The sequence below is a fragment of the Aythya ferina genome, assembly GCF_964211825.1.
Source record: "Aythya ferina genome assembly, chromosome: 19".
In the NCBI taxonomy this organism is placed as follows: Eukaryota; Metazoa; Chordata; class Aves; order Anseriformes; family Anatidae; genus Aythya; species Aythya ferina.
In genome coordinates this window covers 12,951,083-12,971,273 of record NC_140309.1, presented here as the reverse complement: position 1 = coordinate 12,971,273, position 20,191 = coordinate 12,951,083, and the positions used below count along the sequence as shown (strand labels likewise).

Genomic DNA, 20,191 nt, shown 5'->3' with positions numbered 1-20,191 from the left:
ACGCCCCGTCCGCCTCGGCTGAGCCCAGGCCCCGGCCTACCGGGGTCGCGGTTCAAACCCGCTCCCGGCAACCGCCGCCGCAGAGGCCGTCGGGAGGCGGCGCGGCACCACGGCGTCCGGGGCGGGTCCCGTTCTCGGCCGCCTGCAGCTGCCGCCTCCTGCGTGCGCCATGGGCTGGGAGGAGAAGCAGGTGCGCGGGTACAGCGAGTTTGTGCAGACAGCGCAGCGCTACCACGGCCGGCCCATCTTCGCGCTCTTCTGCGGCGACAAAGACGCCGAGGGCAAGAGCTGGTGCCCGGACTGCGTGACGGGTGAGGCCGGGCGGGCACCCCTAGGTCCCCCGGAGCCGTGGTGGCGCGGGCGTGGCGCAGGGGGGCGGCCTCCTCCCCTCGGCCCTCGCGGGGCCGGTGGCGGCCGGGACGCGGCTGCCCGCAGGCAGTCGCGGTCGCTGCGGATCGCGTGAAGCGGCCCCGGCTGCCCTTCCCGGGGTGCACGTGCGGAGCTGTAGGGGACGTTCAGGCACCCCGAGTCCGCATCCTGCCTCCGCGAGGGAGCTGGGAGGGGTTCGGGTCCCCAGCTCTAGCTGCTGGTAACACCGCGGTGAACCCAGCTGGCGCTGCAGGCCGACGCGACTGGGAGCTGGCCAAAGCTGCTGCTTCAGAAACAAGCTGTCTGTGCTTGTCTCGGTTTTGCCAGCCCTCCCACGGAGTACTGTGTAACGTTATACACTGTTGAGCAGAGGCTGGCACGAAGGATAGCTTTTTATCTGTCCTAGCAAACCATTTGATGTGAATCTTACGATTAGTTAATTCACCTCTGCTTCACATATCAAAAGGCAGAGATGACTTACCAGTGCCTAGCAGTAGAACGTGAAGGCAGCTTCTCAGAATGCATTACAGTGAACTTTATGGATCATGTATGCCAGATTACATATGACAACCACCTACTTCTGTTCTGCTGAGCTCTTATCCAGAGAAGAGACTAATTAATTGTCTAGCTTGTTAAACTTGAAATTGGCGTTTTTGCAAAGACCATTCCCTTTATTGTTGAACATCTAAGTTCTGCAAAGCTGGTGGATAACCAGATGAAACAAAATACAGATCTTGGCCTGAAACAAAGTGTTTATTAGCAACCTTGCTGGTTATACTAGATCCATATGATTCTATAGCACACTATTAACTACAAACAATTAAAAATTACTCTCTAGCTGAACCGGTTGTGAGGAGGGAACTTCATAACATGCCCGATGAGTCTGTGTTCATCTACTGCCTAGTAGGAGACAGAGCCTAGTAAGTAACTGTTTTAATGCCAACAACTGGTATTACCTTGCCATGTAAACCCACTACATGCTGTTTCTTGACTAGAGGTTAATTAACCTGTTGAAACTAATGACTGACTGTCCTTTTGTGAGTGTGGAGGTCTACACCATCCATAAAGGGTGTAACTATCTGCATGCTTGTTCTAAAGAGGAAGCTGGGGAGGTGGGAGGTAAAGATCTTCAAATCATCCTTTTGAAGTAATTTTAACAGATTAATTTCAAACTGCATTTTTAACACATTTTTACAAGTTGCGTTTAACTACCATCTTCCTGAACAGCTGGAAAGATCCTAACAATGAATTCAGGAAGAATCTGAAACTAACAGGAGTGCCTACACTACTTAAATATGGAACAGTAAGTGATATATTGTATCGCATGGATCTACATGCATCCAACTAAAAAACTGACAGGGGCTTATGGCCCTAAATGAGTTTCCTGTCCATGTTTTCTGATACCCTCTCTCGTTTTAAAGGAACAGACAGTTAGGAACATCTCTTCGGCTCCCATCCATGCCTCTTCCTAGCTCTAATAGTTACTTGAGAGAGAACCAATCTGCTTTTTGTAGAATATTCTCTGTAACAAAGAAAACATATACACTTAGCACATAGTGATTTAGGGGTAGGGTAAGTTCTTAGCAATGTGGTGTTAGCTTCCTGATGTATGGCTCCTCAAATTTTAAGAAATCTAAATGCTGAATTATGGGAGTGGAACAGGATCACGTATACTGTATTTTTCGTTGAAATACACTACAGCTCCCACTCCCGTAAACTCCTGTGCTTTATAGTTGAGGGCATTAAACAGGTCAGACCAAGTATTAACTTGTACACATTCTTTAACTTAACAATTACTTTCTCAGGAATGACTCTTCCCAGACCAGAAACCCCTCAGGTGTTTTTCAATTATCATTGCTCACTCTATCCTCCATCCCAACTCACACTTGCCATAACAAAAAACAATTGCTATAGTACAGCTAGTATTATGTGCAAATAGCTCTAGTCTAGAACAGATTTTTAATTGCTCCTAAAACATCTTAACTTCCTTTTTCAGCCTCAGAAGCTGGTTGAAGAAGAATGTTTTAAAGCAGAGCTTGTGCGTATGTTGTTTACTGAAGACTAAATCCCCCACTAGCCAATCATTTATGAAGATGTTCATCTCATTATTTTCATTGTCCTTTCAAGGAATCCTTACCTGTTGTCCCCTCCTGTCACCCCCCCCCCCGCTGCAATGATCATGGTTAATTAATTCCAATTAGTTGAGGTAAATGTCAGTATATTCTAAGTTCAAATCTTCCAATAAAATCTTGCAACAAAAAAAATGTATCTTGTTGAAATAAACTTGAATTTATAAGCAGTCTCTTTTCAAAGGAGCTGAGTCATGTTATAAACCAAAAGAACAGCCTACATTTACTGAAGAGTGAGACTTAAAAAGTTATACTTTTAATAGTGAGTAAGTGTGTGTGGGAGTAGGGGGGACGGTGCAGGAGAAACAAAAAAAATGTGTTTTCCTTCCTAAATCTGATTTCATGCAGCTACTGAAGCTGTTATGGTAAATTTTCAATACTAAAGATGTTTAATAGTTTACCTGTTCAGCCTAAGCTAAAGGCTACCAGTCTGGTTCTGATCACATCACAGTACCTCCTCCTACATCAACATGAAATATAACATGAATACAGCATGAACACAATCTAAATCATGAAAATTAAACCCCTGGCATCTGCCACAATCTGTATTCTTACAAAAGAAACCTGTACAAGAATAAGTGACAAATGTTTCTCTGTGCATTTACACCTTTCTTGTAACACAAACTGTTTTCAGTACACATACTGTAGAAAAAAGTCTAAGAGCATCCTGTATTTCACTGGAAGAAAACCAAGATTAAAGCAAGCTGACTTTAGAGGAATAGATGCAGCTACAGCCTATTTCCTTTTTGGGTATTCACAAAGTTTATTACTTATCTCTGCTCTTAATCTTGCAGCTCGTTTCTTCACACTTCAATATTGGTCTCTAAAAACTACTGCCAGGAAAGCCCTCCAAGAACCCCAGAAACAATGATTACCAGGTAAACAGAAATAACAAATAGTAACTAATCTCTGTTTCAAGGCAAAAATCCACAAGTTAAGTTTTGTGCAGCAATCACAATTACTTCAAATTTGCTCATTCTGCAGTTGTAGAAAGGGGTACATGAGGGAGCTCTTAGCCAAACTTCAAGACACATTGTTCTGCAGGGAACATGCCTACTAAGGAGACTGTTGAACTACATTTTTTGTTATGACACATATATGTTATGACATGTACACACAGAGCCAAACCTACAAAACAGTTCATTCCTCTGTTGTAAATACTTGGAGTACACCTTATCATCACTCTTCCAAGCATTTTTCATTTTACAGAGGTATTGTTTTGTTGCTGCTGCTCTGCCAGTGCCTGCTGGAGGCGCATTCTCTTCCGTGAATAGTGTTGCCAGTGAAGAATCTGTTGCTCATCAATAAACTTAGCACACTGAGCATTTACCAGTTCTTTGCGGAAGTGTTCATATTGGAGTAGCTCTAACATATGCAAACACTGAGGATACCTGGATTAAAAAAAAAAAAAAAAAACATGAATACTTTAATACAAGTTTTTACAAGTGATACTAAAACTGGAGTCTCCAGTAAATCTTGAGTTCAATATCTTACTTTTATTTATTTAGTGTTTTACTTAAGTATCAAACCTCTTAAGACTGTCCATGTTCTATGCACTGCAACTTAATACCTTCACTATTAGGCTAGGAAACAAGGACTGTTACAAGCACATATACGTACTTGCCCAGACTAACTTTTCTAATGGTTGGATTTCATTAAAACACACACATTAACTAGAATGTCTGTTTCCAGGGCTCATTTAAAACACACAGACGAAAACTATTTTTCCAAAGTGTGAAGAGTTTCAATACTAACAAAAAAAAATGCACTATCATCCTTTACTTCGTATAGGCATCAACAAGGCAAAAATCAGTTTAGCCCACTAACTGTTAGAATGAAGTAGTTTTGTCCCATAATGCTAAACAGTTTATTTTAAGCATATGCTAAAACATAATGCTAAACATTTTTATTTTAAGCATATTTAAGGTAGAGATAAAGGCTGCAAAACATAGATTCTATGCACAACTTACAAACAACAAGTTCTGTAATTTTGTCTATTCCTGTTAGATCCGGGTTATTGGAAACAGGAAAATTTATGTTACGCATAAATACAGTGCAGGTTTTGGATGCAGGGAAAAATCAAATTTTGAGATGCTGTCACACAGTGCATAATAGAAGGTAATTATCAAATCATTGAAATGCAGAAACCTAAGTGATTTTAATACTTACTTCAGGTATTTTGCATATTCAGGTTCTTTCCAGTATAGTAAATATTTAAGATAATTTACAAAAGCTTTATCTTTGAAGTAGCCCCTTTGTGCAAGAACTGAAATAAAATGACAAACAAGGAGTTGTCAGTTATAGAAGTATGAAAAAATCTGCCAAATTTGAAGAATATGTATTCACAAAACTATACAGAGGAGACACTTGTGTAACAAATTTATAATTCCAAACAATTTTTTGCAACTCAAGACAAAATAAATATAAAGGGTATAATATATTTTATGTCAGCATTATAGGTATAATAAGCTAATCTCATTTCCCTTACAATGTTCCATTCATACAGCAACAAGGATGTGAACAGCTGTTTAAAACAGGAATTTTTGACTAGCATCAAAACAGACAGTGAAAATCAGAGGTATTAAGCTTAGTGCCTGAAACTATTATTAGCATTAGTTAAATTCTGGTTTCAGATAATCTAATAGTGTTAGCTGGAAATTATCATTATTTTCACTTGGACTTACTCTCTTCTGCACTAGATAAATGCATTTTATTTCAATAACACAAACATTTTGCATTTTAAAGGCTTCCTCCTTCTGCCATTAGAAATTTGGGTATATGAAATTATTTAAAGACTATCTTTATCCTCAAAAAGGATCTATTCACTTTTCTTTGTTTAACCTTTTGGTCACTGCTTAGCATTACCAGTTATAATAAACACCATTAAATAATATTAATTCCTCAGGATCCTGACATTTAAGTACTTACAGTTGAGATAATTGGGATTTGCCAGACATTGAACAAATTCCAACTCCAGCTGGAACCGCAGTCGATTTCCTGTATCATCTGACATATAGGAGAGAAACAGTAAGAACTGGACCCACGTAATAGACTCGAAAGTCGATTTCTCAATTTGAGTCATACAAATAGGAATAACACGTTTAAACAGGAGATGAAACAGTAACTCCCCATAATAAATATGAACTCATTTGGCAAAGCCTTTTCCATGGATGAATCAGTGTTGGGCCTGCATTAATAAATACGTGGGTGTGTTTTGTTTTTTTAAACAGACAAAATGTAAAGAATGGAGGAATGCCCGCTGACCCTTTATTTAGTGAAGGAAAAGGTAAAAGCAAAGAACCTGGTTTATTTGTGCGGAGAAAATTTAGGAAGGTTAAGAAGAGAGAACAGCAAGTGGCCCACCAAAATCCTAGTCGGACATAACAATGCAACAGACTGCACATTCAGCAAGATTGCATATGACAATATTGAGAGAAGTAACTGAAGCACCAGAAGATTGCACTACCATTCAGTGTGACCTCACAGGAATTTTGATGAAGTTCAGCCAAGAGAAATACATAGACCTGTACGTAGGGAGGAATAACCCCATGCGACAGTACAGGCTGAGGGGCCAACCTTCTGGAAAAGTTTTGTAGAGAAGGACCTAGAAGTCATGGCAGACAAAGTCAAACATGACCTGCAACATACCTTTGTGGCAAAGAAGCTCAACAGCATCCTGAGCTGCATTAGAAAAAGCATTGCTAGCAGATAAAGGGTGGCGATCCCTACCCTCTAATTAGCACCAGTGAAACCCTATCTGGAGTGCTGCATCCAATTGTGGGGCTCCCCAGGACAAGGAAGATATGGATATACAGAAGTAAGCCCAACAAACCAACACAAAAATAAAGGATTACAGCATCTAAGGTACAAGGAGACAAAGACAGCTGTGACTGTTCAGTTTTGGGAACAAAAGACTCAGGAGAATCTTACAAATGCGTATAAATACGTGACATAAGAGAATGAAGAAGACAAAATCAAACTCTTCTCAGTAGTGCCCAGGGAAAAGACGAGGCAATGGCTACAAACTGAAATATAGGGAAATCCTTTTAAAGTAAAGATTTTTATTTTTTTTAAATCCATAAAGGAGTATGTTGCCCAGAAAAGCTGTGGAGTCTTCATCCCTGGAGACACTGAAGACCTGACTAGACAAGACCCCGAGCAATCTGCTCTACCTGATCCTACTTTGAGGCATGCAGTAGCCTACGTGATCTCCAGAAGATCCTTTGAACGTTATTTATTCTGCAATTCTGCCAAATAGTCCCTTCCTGGGAGATGAAATGTGGAGGAACAGACTCACTTGAACCTGATACCACATCAAAGCTCAGTAGTGCCAGTTTTCACCTGCTTAGCAATGATCATAAGAATTCCATGTAATTTCTCCATTTACACCCATGACAATGTGTGGCAGGGCTTAGCATACAGAAAAAGAGCAATGAGGAATCAACTTTCTTATTTTTAGAATCACTTCACCAAAGTATCTTCATTTTAAAAAGTGTCTCTTTTTGAGTGTCACTGCACTGTTATTAGTATAAACTATTATTTGATCCAGGTTGGTTATTACAGATTTATTCTTGCCTATTTTCACCATATCACCTATGTTTGTACTCATTTTAAAAGCTATGAAATATTTCATTGAGAATACATGCTTCAGAGAATCCTGATACGAAAAAAATCCCTGTATGTTGTGATTATGCATATAAAACAATCTTTTACAAACTACTAAACAGTCAGATTTTAATCTGTTTAAAACGGCCCACACTGACTGAAGTTCTTTTAATTTCTTTGGCATCAACCAGGGCTAAATAAAGTACTTTGAAATGTTAAAGTAGGTATAATTATTTATGTAATACTTATAAAAATTCTGTGATAGTAATTTGATAAATCCTACTTGACATAGTATTTTCATGACAACTCTCTGATCACTCCATCCTGTACCACTGAGCATTTCCACGCTACAGAGAAACGGCTATGTCCTTAAAAAATAACTTGAACGGAGAATTCAAGAGCTGTGCAATGCAAGTTAAGAACATAGGGGAAAAAAAGTACGTAGAATGCTTAAGTCTTAACAATAATGAACACATAGCAAACCCTTACTGACGGAAGACAGCTCAGTTCTCAGATGCCTGTTGTTATCACTAGAGATCACTTAGCCACAGGACTGCGAGGCTTACTTTCAATTCCCAGCTGCTACCACCAACAGACTGTAATACCTGGATATATATACCCCTGGAAAAGCTGCATCTAAGCACACGTTCATTTTTCTAAAATGTTGTCAAGGCAAAGCTACTAGCCCAGGGCTCACGCATAACTGTGAAAACCAACGCATTCTATAGAAATAAAGACCAAGGACAGGATGGGCTCAACTGAAGGCCCTGAGCTCCCAGACTCGCAGCTCAGACTCCTGAATTAAGGACAAACGTTAAACATGAAGTCGAGGCTGGCATCCGTGGCAAAAGGCGCAAAAGCTATCCTAGAGTTTTGGGGTAGCGGGCTTTTTTGTTCTACGGCTATCCCTTCCCACGGCGTCCGAGAGGGCGAGGGCCACAGACGCCTCCCCAGGCGCCAGGAGGGCGGCACCCGGGCAGGCCGGGGGCGGCCTCACAAGTAGAGAACCGCGCAGCCCCGCGGGAGCGGCACGACTTCGCCCATGGCCCCCTCTTCCGAGGAAGAGCTCCGAGCACAGCCCCACAGACGCCCGCAGCTCTCCGCGCGGCCGGACCGCAGAAGGCCTCTCCCCGGCCCACAGCCCGACCCCGACCGCGCCGTCCCACCGTGGTGGCCCCTCACCTGCTTCCATGGCGGCCTCCCGGACCCCGCCCCGCCGAGGCACAAGATGGCGACGGGCACTTCCGGGCAGAAGCCCAGCGGGGCCGGTCACCGGGGCGTCTTAGGAAGGTGGCGACGGTTGCCTGGCAACGGGCTGGGCGGCGCGGCTGCCCGCAGGGCCCGGCCCCGAGGCCTACGGGAACGCGCTCCGCCGCCGCCCGTTAGCGGGAGGGACCGCGCCAGCGCGGCGCCCGGCCCCGAGGCAGCGGCACGGCGAGCCCGGCCCGCCCGGCGGAGACGCTCGGGTTGCTGCGGGGGGAGCCCGCTTCCGGCCGCACGGCCTTCGCGGCAACTCCCTCCCCGGAGAACCGCAGGGTTGGTGCTTGGGCACCGAACGCAGGAAACGGCCTCGTCGGCAGGGAGCGAGGGAGCGGGCAGGACGGGCCTGGCTGAGGCTGCGCTCGACTCGTGCCGCGCAGCTCTCCGGTGGCAAAAAAGAGCTCCCCCTGTGATACTTGTCATTTGTAGTCCTCAAACGTATGAGGAATACGTCAAAGTACAAAGTCTGGTGTATTTTTCAAATAACCGAAATTCAGTTTCATAGCAATCATTTCACTCTGCAAACTTTGCCAGCAGAACAAACGGACCTCTGAAAACTTTGCTGCCACCTTCAGGTAGCAGTCGCAAAAAAAATCTGCAAGCTTCTACCCCGTGGAAAAAAAGTCACGTATAAACTGCTAGTTTGAATGTAAACCAGTGTAGGCATGAAGTTATGTATCATCCTGGTGTCTAAGCCTTATACATTTTTTTCCTAATCAAAAGAGAGTATTCCTTCTAGCAGCAATATGGCTGGAGAGGTTAACATTTTATTAATGTTAACCAGATAAAAATAAACCAGCCATGGTCAACATATAGACAGGTGAGGAGGATATTTTAAGAGTGTATTCCTTATACTTCTGTACTGCACCCAAAGCAATAGCAACAGAATTTCCAAAGAAGATCTGTAGATTAAATATAACAGATACTTCAAAAATTATGGACTTGCTATAAAATGGGTGTAGAAGTCTTTTCCAAATGTGGAATCAGTTTGGATTGAGACATTGCAAAGCTGGTTAAAGAAAAAGACAGAACTACCAATTTCAGTAAGTAGTTTGGTGTTTATGATATAAAGCAAGTTCTCTGTACTTAAAACCAAGTGGAAATGATTTGCCATTCTGATTTCTACAATCTACATTAAAAGGTTAATACTTACCTAACCGAACAAAGTATTTTAAGATGGAATTCTATAAAAACATTTTAAAATGCTTTATTAAAGTTAGGATGCTCCAATAGAAATGAAAATATACCATATAAACCCATGAACAAGAGAACTTACACAATCTGGTTTCCTGTGGCTTCTTTCTGTGGAGGTTCTGTAATGCCTGAGATGCTAGTTCAGTTTATGTTAGAGCCTCCCCCAAGTCCAACCATAGCAGAGCCTGTCTCTAGACAGAACCTTTGTCTAGAAAGCAGTATGCCTTAAAACTCAATGCTAGGATTTTTCATTCTATTTACCTGTGTTACCAATGTTCCAGTCATTTATTTTCTTTCCCTTCCTTCCTCCAGATAGTTGTAGGGTAAAAGCTGGGAAGGGTAAAAGAAGAGGACTGTGTTTGGATTTGCAAAACATTCGTTTTAACTTTGCACTAGGCAAGCCGTTGATGAATGTTTCCAAAGCTGAAGAAAATGGAGAGACTCAAACCTAAAATATTGAACTATATTTTGATTTTTATTTTTGTGTTCTTTCTCTCTGCATATTGGACAGAAGTTGGAGCCTGGACTTTTTTTGTATGTTTGTTTTGTAGCAACTTTACAATGAGCCAGGTAGGTTTCAGACAACCTCTGCAGTTAATTCCTCATTCATTAAAAAGTTGTATCAGAGTGAAACCAGTTAATAAACAAACACTCCAAGAGTGCAAAGCAGAACTGCACTGTTGCATCAGCACCCTGGAAAGGAGTCCAGCTTTCAGGTTGTAAATTTATTCTAGAGGTTGCAGTTTTGCCTGGGCTTACATCCAACTTTTTAGAAGTTTTTTTTTTTTTTATAACAAAAGCCCCTATGGTTTAACACTGTCAGGTTAGCTTAGGTTCATTGCTACTACAATTGTATGATTAGGCACTTGTGTAAGAGTACACTGTATACAGACTTACTTGAAACCTGACTGATTTTTATTTATTTATTTTTTTTAATGCAAGTGATTTGCTATTTTAATTTTTAAACTATTTTTAGTGTCTTACTTAGTGACTTAGTGATTTTTCTATATTGCCATCTCTTCCTATGCACTGTGTTGTTTTTTTCTCCCTGGAAATTGGGTTACAAAACAATCTAAACAGGATTTATTCATAGCTTTTCCTAATAAAATAGTTTTTTTGTTTTGTTTTGTTTTGTTTTGTTTTGTTTTGTTTTTAAAAAGGAGAGAAACCAAAAAACAAAAAATCCAAGGTTTTAGTGGTTATGGAATACTACCATTACTATAACAAAATGTAACAAGTCACTCCCCAGTAAACACATACTTTGGGCTAAAAGCAGAGATCAAACAGATCCCATGCATCTGCACTGCTATTCTGGAATGCAATTTCTCTCCCAAAACTGACTTCTGAGGAGAGAATCCTAAGAAAGGCTTGGTCACAGGAAATAAATTACTATGTAGGTTTGCCAGAGAGTTAAGTCAAACAACTCAATTCTTGGCCATCAAAACTAGGAACAAAATTGAAAGTCAGGGTCATGCTATAAAAAACAAGAACTTTCTCTAGGAAAAGTTAGGTTTATTTATGCTTTTAAATATTAGCTTAGTCAAACTTCCAAACTTTTGGTTAATGACAGTTTTTAGCTGGATACACCTTCCACTGATTTAAACTCCAATTTTGCACTCATGGGTTTCAGAGAGTATTAGAAGCTACAGGCTAGGTTCTGGCCTTTTTAATCATGTTGATTAGTACTGAATTAACAGTAGTGCTGTTTAGAAAACAATATGGTTTATGATGTCAAGTACAATATAGCATCACTGGAATTGGCAGAGAGACACAGTCATTAAATGAAACTATTTCTGGGATGTGAAGACACCAAGACTCCATTACACACAGGAGAAAATAGAGTCTTCTCTGAAGTGCTGTTAGCTCCTGAAGGTGGAAATGAGGGAAGTGAAACATTGCTAAGAGTTTACCTATGACATCAAAGTACAATGCGTTTCCATGAGAAAGAAAAGATTCGGCAAGGCTTCATAATTGATAACAGTGATCTTGTTAAACAGTAAGTACTTTATACACAACGCTTGGACCCCAAGAGATATGCTCTCATTTACCCATCTATTTCAGTATAGGATGCACTTATATTGACATGGGTAATGACATCTTAAAGGATTTTACCCATAGAATGCAAGACAGAATTTTTCAGACTGGAGAGTAATCTGCTACAAATATGGTTAAATAACAGAGAACAGAGTATGCATTATGTTATAAATATAACAAGCCAGTAGAGAGTCTGCAATTTTTTTACTCCAATGTTATAATTGTAATTGAATAGAAGCAAGATCATAGTTATCACTGACTGAAACAACTGTCAGAACATATTTAATTAAAGGCTTAACTGTTCAATTAAGTTTTTTTTTTTTGTTTTGTTTTGTTTTTTTTTTTTTTTTAGTTCAAGAAACTGGCAGGTAACATACATTTCAAAAGCCAACCTATGGTAATTATGGTAGAGCAATCTTCATCTGAAGACTATTAAACACCATTCAGTGGAGCAGAAAATTTTGTGAAGGAGTGTAAAGACTTAAAAGTCTGTGGCTTACAGACCGTGCAACATGTACTCATGTGACTACAATACTCTTCCAGGTTTAGGTAACCATTAGGAAGTGAAGACAAATTTAAGATTAAATGTCAAAAGGTCACAAAGCATTTTATACTTTTCTTTAATAAGTTGGTTAAAAATATGTCAGTCTTCTATTCTTAGGACACTGAGAACACAGCTGAGTATGAGGTCAGTCCTTTGCCAGGATCAATATGCTTTGAACTTTAGAGTAACATTCTGGAAGGAGTATCTTCACTAAGGTATTGCTTGTCACTTTAAGACATTTTTAAAGGTGCTTTAAAGAAAGAACTTTGAAGTGAGCCAATGGGCTTTATTTAAACTTTAAAGGATGCTTAGAACAAATGCTAAAAAACATGCAGTATTGAGTTGGAGTGTTATTAGGAGAAGCATTTCTGTTGTTCAATATTATTAGCCTGTCAGTCTCTTATTCCAGAGAGTAGGCTCTTTAATTCCATGACACATTTATGTCTGCCACCAAGTCCATAATGCTAATAACCATGAGTATTAACATTTTGATAAAAATGAGTCATGTTAGTGAAATCATTGGGGCTAAATATAAAAAACAAGATTTTTTTTTTTTTTATCTTATCACCACATCGATTGCCTGACTTAAGAGAATCAGGAAAATTAGATTTTACTAGTCTTGTACAGGAACATATAAATGTACTTGAAATATCACTGCACTTACTTATACAGCTGAAGAAGAGAGTGCTAGAATTGCAAGGCCCCTGGTAATGAAGATGTTATGATTAGTGAGAGTCCTTCCTGCCGGCAAGTAAAACTTTAAATATCCCGTATAAACTCACCCACAAGCTCACCCACCCATGATAAAAATAACTTTAATTCTTGGTCATTGCAAAGGTGGTGCACAAATAGTTCTAGTTTCATGGATGCTTACATAAATATTTGGTAAAATATAAACCCTCTCTTTAGTTGCATGCTAGCCAGTCTGTCAATGCATATAGTTAAGATTATATAGCATTCAGGCAAACAGAAGTGCTGAACTCCTTAGGAGGCAAATCTAAATATACCTTATGTAGACAAGTCTCTTAACCTCCATATGTCAGGTCTACACTAGAATGTTTGAATTTTATGTCTAACATGTAAACTTAAGTAACTTGAAAAAACCTAGAACTTATTGAATAATTACACAACAGTGTAGAGCACACTTTGACATGTTCCTTGTGTTATATTCATTTTTTTTTTCTTGTTGTATTGCAGAGTTAATATCTTAATTAAAATATTTTGAGTAATTGCCATACTTTGAGCCTTTTTACAGGCCACTTTATATACACTATAAATAAGAAATGTTAAGCTACCTCTCACCATAATAATTGCTGAGCTGTCTGATCTTCCAGTTTAACCACTAAAAAAAAAAGAAAAAAGAAAAAGAAAAAAAAAGAAAAAAGTCTCAGGATCAGATCCTAGATTAATTTTGCTGTCTCTTGAGATCAGTATAATACTTTTCACTTTTCATTTTCTTAAATGTGCTTTCGGTCACCCCAACTATAAGATTTGCTTTGGAAATTCAAGAGAAGATTAAGAAATCTAGGTTATTGTGCCAGGATGCTAGTCTTGTACTAAGACACTTTCCTTTCATGAACACCTTTCCAAACAGAACAGAAAATACAAGTATTATTTTCACACTCTAGTTGAGAAGAGCATCTCCACTGATTTCAGTGCTTTTATGGAGATGAAGCACTGGTGGTGTCAGAAAGAGAATCCATCCCAATGGTTCTCATTCTATATCATTTAATTAATCAACTTTATCCCTCTCTCAACAAGGGGTAGTTTTAAAAAAGGAAAGAAGGTAAACAGATTGAATGTGTGTTCATCTGGGATCTAGACTCACTCTTTTCAATCCATGTAACTTAGCCATCATTTGTCTGAATGTCTTCAATGCTGCTGTTTTCAGTCTTTAACCAGGTAAACAATTATTGTGTTATTATGGGGAGATGCTGTGTTGTTGCAGTGTGAGCATTCAACCAAGCAAGACAAAAAAGGAGAAGACACTCTTAGCACAAGCAGAATTTGGCCTTAAGCACCAGTGTTCCATAAGGCACATCCTATGACACTAGACATCAGCAGGGTAAACATGCTCAAAGTGCACTGTATTTCACTGAAGATGTATGTTTTGACTGTACCCAACTGAATGTCTTGGCAGTCTTGCAGGACACTGCTTACATTTTTCTCCTCCTTATCCCCAACACTAGAGTAAACACACTCCCCTCTAATATACCTCAGTGTCCTGTATCATAGCCTCTGCTTTTCTAGAAACATCTCCCCAGCCATGCAATTTCTTCACAGCAATTCTCCTAATTGCTTTGCACCAGTATCACCTATGCATCTTCTCTGGAAAGTAGAATTTTTGAACAGTAAATAGCAATATTTTTATTTGAAATGTCATTCTGGGAGTACTAGAACGAAGGAAGACAGTTTCCTACAAGCAGATTTTCTAGTAATTTTCTAAATATTTCTCTGTAATAAACATTCTCTTCTGGAGTTTCTATGCAACTTTTCTTATGGCATAACCAGGTTCCTTTCTTCTCACCAAATACATATTATTCCAAGGCTCTCTCACCATTCAGGTGACTGGATGGAAGTCAGCCAGTTGGTCCTGGAAATATTAGATACACACTGGCAGCATAATTGCACAAGTTTCTACAGGTCCATTGTAGGGATCAGTGATGGACTTAACTTTGATCATGGGGTAGCTGCCGCCTTTTTATTTTTTTCTCTGGGTCCTTTTTTCCTTATTTTTTATCTTTTTTTTTTTTTTTTTCCTTATTTTTCTCTCTCCCACCTTGATAGAAATTCTATTTTTGACTGTGTAACCAAGACAAACCATTGAAGAAAAATAGATACTTGCTCCAGAAATAATCATTGCTTAATTGAAAATTTTTGTTAACTTTTTTTCTGATGGAAAATTTGATATTCAACCAGCCTGCTAAAATATTTGCAAAGACCCAACCTATATTATTGTTCACGAAGATTAGTTCACACATGTATGTTGTTTTAGTATCCCGTACACTCAGTTCTGTCAAGTGTATGGTTTGCCTGTAAAAATATTTTATGAGGTGCATATTCTGACCTGGAATGGTTTCTGAAAACTCATTGAAAAGCTCTGTGCCAAATCAGGCCAGTGAGTAATTTCATGTGGGTAAATAAAGTAGTGAAATAAACATGGGAAAGATAAAACATTTTTTCTTACTTAAGAAATGGTCTCTTCCTTGTGACCAGAACCTATAATCAACATTTACACCACAACTAATAGGCAACTATTGATGTAGTGCTGCAGAAAAAAAAAAAAAAAAAAAAAAAAAAAAAAAAAAAAAGAAACCAACGAAATTAGCAAAAATACCTTCATTATAATCAACTTATTTTCTAAAAAGCTAACATCTTGTTAAGCAGTCCTTAATCACCTCTGAGCAGCATGCTATGCCTACCTTTTACTCTGTGCCTCCACATGGCTTGTGCTGCAGTTGCCCCTATTCCATTTAAGACACTAGAATTCCTTAGAATTTGCCTTCAGAAGAAGCATGTTTTCCTTCCTTGTAAAAAGTTACAAGTATTGACTAGTAATGCAAAAGCACAGGATGAATAAGAAAATTGTTTTCAGTATATTGAGTTGACAGTTACTACACTGGAATGCTAAGCCACTGGTTAACCAAGCAGTTGAGAAAAATCTACTGTAAAGAATTGTCTGTTGATAAATATAATTTATTTTTTATTAGGCTTACATTCAAGTGCAAATATAACAAAAGGAACTTAACAACATTTAACAACAAAGATTTAACAACAAGGGGAAAGGCGGGGACCAACTGTCATAATGGATAAGAAATACCACTTTGTCAGCATGGGCTCAGTTTTGCTGTACACTGCAAATCATTGCTCAAATTCACAAGCCAAACCCTCAAAATTGCAAGTCTGCATTTAAAACTAAGTAATTTAAAACTGAAACAGTGAGTTTCTGTTACTCGTTTTCATTTATTTTGAGTTAGAATCAATATCCAAAGGCATTTCTCCCATTCTGTCACAGTTTCCAACAAAAGCTAGGATTCCCACATGACTGAAAGAGTTAGAGCTTCAAGAATCACAGCAAATTTCATATAATTTGACTGAAATCAGAGCCTTCAGCAACATAACTTGCTCATTAGTTAGGCAAATCACTTAATCTTTGTTTTCATGTGTGAATTAGCAGGATATATTTCTAACCAGGGTTATAGGTTGATAAGCATTAAATACAACATTTAAAACTGAAAGAGAAAAGTTAAACAACTTGGTTGAAGTTTGAATAGAGTCCAAAAAGAAGCTTTAATAAACCAGTCTCTGGCTTCTTGCTTTATACTTACACTGTCTCTCTTTAACACACATACTTACACAAGTCTTTCCACAGTTTTCCTGACTCATTTACACACTCTTAAGTAATCCTACAGCAGTCTAGACTCACATGAAAAAATGTGAACAACTTCTTTCTGCTGTTTCTTTATGTGTGTAACATACATGCATATATACATGCATATAAAATGCATATATACACACACACGCACACACACATATATAAACAAAGTCTGGCACACACAACTTGCTGGCGACAGAAAAGCAGTTGGCCTTAATTGCCCAAACCCATTAGTGCATTGATGGGATTGTGCTCAAATGCACAGAAGTGCTGGGGACCTCACTGAGAAACAGACAGAGCACTGTCAGAAAGTCATATGTTTATTCACCCACATTGGAAAAACAGTGTGAAAACAGTCTGTCACTAGATTCAAGTCACTTGATTTGCATCCATAGTAAATTTGACTCTATTTCTGTCTGAATGCTATTTTTAGCTTGGTGACTTCAAAATCACATAGGGAATGCTGAAAGTGGATGTAGATATAGATATAACATGTGCAAGGAATACGTGATCATAAAATCATAGAATCATCTGGGTTGGAAAAGACCTTCAAACCATTATATCTAACAAGCAATCTGACCAAGGCCCGTCTCTAAACCATGTCTCTTAGTGCCACATTCACACATTTATTAAATACCTCTAGAGATGGAGACTCCACCACTTCCCTGCACAGCCCATTCCAATACTTCAACACTCTCTTAGTGAACAAATTCTTCCTAATGTCCAGCTTAAATCTCCTCTGGTGTAATTTGAGACTGTTTCCTCACATCCTATCACTTGTCACCTGAGAAAAGAGACTGACACCCTCCTCACTGCAACCTCCTTTAAGGTAGTTGTAGAGAGACATGCGGTCCCCCTCAACATCTTCTCCTCCATGGTAAAGAACCCCAGTTTCCTCTGTTACCGCTAACTTTTGTTTTCTAGTCTCTTCACCAGTTTTGCTGCTTTTCTATGCACACACTCGAGCAACTCAATATCCTTCTTGTAGTGAGGGTCCCAAAACCAAATACAATATTTGAGGTGCAGTCTCAACAGTGACATGTACAAGGGGATGATCACTTGTCTCATCCTGCTGGCCAGACTATTTTTGATGCAGGCCAGGATGCCCTTGGTCTTCTTGGCCACCTGGGCACACTGCTGGCTCATGTTCACCTATCAAACAGCACTCTTTTTTTTTTTTTTTTTTTTTTTTTTTTTTTTTTTTTTTTTCTGTGGGCAGCTTTCCAGTAACTCTTCCCCAAGCCTATACAGCTGCATGGGGTTGCTATGACCTAAATACAGGACCTGGCGCTTGCCTTTGTTCAGTGGCACATGATTGGACTCTGTCCATCAATCCAGCCTACCCAGATCCTTCTGGAAACCCTTCCTACTCTGAAACAGGTCAACTGTCCCACTTAACTCAATATCATCCACAAACTTACTGAGGTTGCACTTGATACCCTCATCCAAATCACTGATAAAAATGTTAAACAAAGCTGTCCCTAACACTGAACCCCTGGGGATGGAACTGGTGATCAGCCACCAACAGAATCAAACTCCATTCACTACGACTCAGAGCTTGTCCGTCCACCTGGTTCTATACTTGTCCAAGCCATCGGCAGCCAGTGTCTCCAGAAGAATACTGTGGGAGACAGCGTTAAATGCTCTACTAAAATCAAGGTAAACAACACACACAGCTTTTCCCTCATCTTGTTGTAGAAGGAGATCAGGCAGGACTTTATTCAGGCAGGACTTGCCCTTCATAAACCCATGCTGGCTGCTTTTGATCACTTGATTGTCCTATATGTGCTGTGTGATGGCAGTCAAGAACAAACCCTTTATCAGCCATATTGTAATTCTGCAGGTTTGAGATATTCATCATGTCAGTTCCAAAATTTGCAGAGACAGTATTAGCAACGTAGTAACCTGAGAGAAGAAAGGAAAAATCAAGGACCTTCTACAGAATGAACAGAAAATAGGAATGCATTAACTTTGTTCCTTTCAGGCAGCTGTTATGCTAGCTGGACAGCTGACATAGGCATTAGCAACTAAAAGTCGTGCTCTGCTCACATACAATAAAACAGGGATTATTTGCTTGTTCAACATGGCTGAGTAACCTGTCCTAACAAAGACCATGATAAGGATCCTGCTGTGTTCTCTGTTGGCTTTGGTGGTACATGTTTTCACAGAATCATAGAATCATAGTTTCAAAGTGGAGGAAAAAGGGATTCCTTTACGCTACAGCCTAAAGACCATTTATATATAAAACTAAAACACTTTGATGAGAAGAAAAATAATGCCATACAAGATGAGTATCTCTAATGATACTTATCCTGTAGTGCTGTAAAGGGATGTAACCTAGCTCCAGTAACAAAGCAATTGTCCTTGCATTACCCAGTGTAAATAATACACTTATTTACTCAGCACACAGGAACAGGACGACATGCATGCTTGATGCTGAAGAAAAGTCTGTTTGTGCCTATTATACTGGAGACTATGTACAAGACTGTTTCTTAAAAGCAAGTTGTGTTTGTTAGATTCCTATAATCTATTACTCTGAAATGAACAAGATAGCTTGTAGAATTTGCCACCTGCTTTGGTCCTGCCTGAGCATTTTCAAAGACGGAAACTCACATTATCACATAGCTGAGGAAAAGAACCCTTGATATGTAGGTCTGGAGGTACTTATGGCAGTGTCAAAATCTGCTTTGCACTGATTTTCTATGGTGTGTATCCTCAAGGAACTTACTAGAACAGTACTATGCTACAGAGGAAGGTAATGCAGAAACAAGTGGTTCACTGTGTCACACAGGAAACAATCCATGCCACAGAGACAAGTTTTTGATTTTATCTTATATTTTATTTTGTTTTTATTTTTATTTGCCAGGCTCTAATTCTGCAACTTTTCCATTTTAATTAAATATATATCACTTACAGGATGTCATGAAAGTGTCTCAGAAGGAAATACTTGCAGTTAACAGACAGAGAGGTGACATATCAAATGCACCATATTTATAATAAAACCAGAGTTCTTTATTTCCCCATATATATGTTCCCCCGACTTGGCACTTCTGTCAATAAATCACCCAATGTGACCGTTCAAGAAAATAGCATTTCTCTTCTACTTGCACAGCAACAGAGAAAAGCTCTTCTTTCTGCAAATGGGAGAGGGAACTGCCTGTTACAGCTTTTAGCTGAAACAATTTTTAAGGAAATTTGTATCTGCATGAATTGAGACAGGCAAGCTCAGTGTTACCCAATCATGTGAGCACCACTGTATCTTACCTGCAATACTGAAGAACAAGCACAGTGAAGTACCTGGCAATAGTGAAATGTCCTATTGTGAAGTCCATCAGAAGGTATAAAAAGTCCCTTTCTCAAGTACATTTAGATATATATAGATGCAAGTTGGCATTAAGTGGTGATTTCCAAAGTGCAGAAGCTGCTTAATGGTTTCTGGTTTCTATTCCTTCAAACAAATACTGCGATAACCTTCAGGTGGTGACACATGTCTGTGGCCAAGTCACTTCTTAGCACTAAAATTGGTCTCTTCCTTACACATACTCTGCAAGTGGAATGGTGTTTATTCACATGCTCCATCATACCATGGAAGAGGTATGAGGCTGCACCACATGCAACCAGCTGGCTAGACAGAGTGCTGTTGAAGGCACTAGAAACAACAGTTTATGGTTCCCAGCAACT

At 39.5% G+C, this 20,191-nt stretch overlaps 2 protein-coding genes across 2 annotated transcripts; one reads left to right on the top strand and one right to left on the bottom strand.

The window, feature by feature from the left end:
• The first annotated feature begins 58 nt into the window (after nt 1-58).
• TXNDC17 (thioredoxin domain containing 17) lies at nt 59-2,668 on the top strand. Its single transcript, XM_084493523.1, has 4 exons — nt 59-311; nt 1,208-1,289; nt 1,597-1,672; nt 2,366-2,668. Exons 1-4 carry the CDS (start codon nt 170-172, stop codon nt 2,432-2,434), a joined length of 369 nt encoding a protein of 122 aa, XP_084349649.1. The 5' UTR covers nt 59-169; the 3' UTR covers nt 2,435-2,668.
• Nucleotides 2,669-3,236: 568 nt separating this feature from the next.
• MED31 (mediator complex subunit 31) lies at nt 3,237-8,810 on the bottom strand. Its single transcript, XM_084493522.1, has 4 exons — nt 8,286-8,810; nt 5,427-5,504; nt 4,668-4,764; nt 3,237-3,889 (listed from the first exon to the last, which is right to left on the bottom strand). The coding sequence occupies exons 1-4, from the start codon at nt 8,293-8,295 to the stop codon at nt 3,697-3,699; spliced, it is 378 nt and encodes a 125-aa protein (XP_084349648.1). The 5' UTR covers nt 8,296-8,810; the 3' UTR covers nt 3,237-3,696.
• Nucleotides 8,811-20,191: the final 11,381 nt, after the last annotated feature.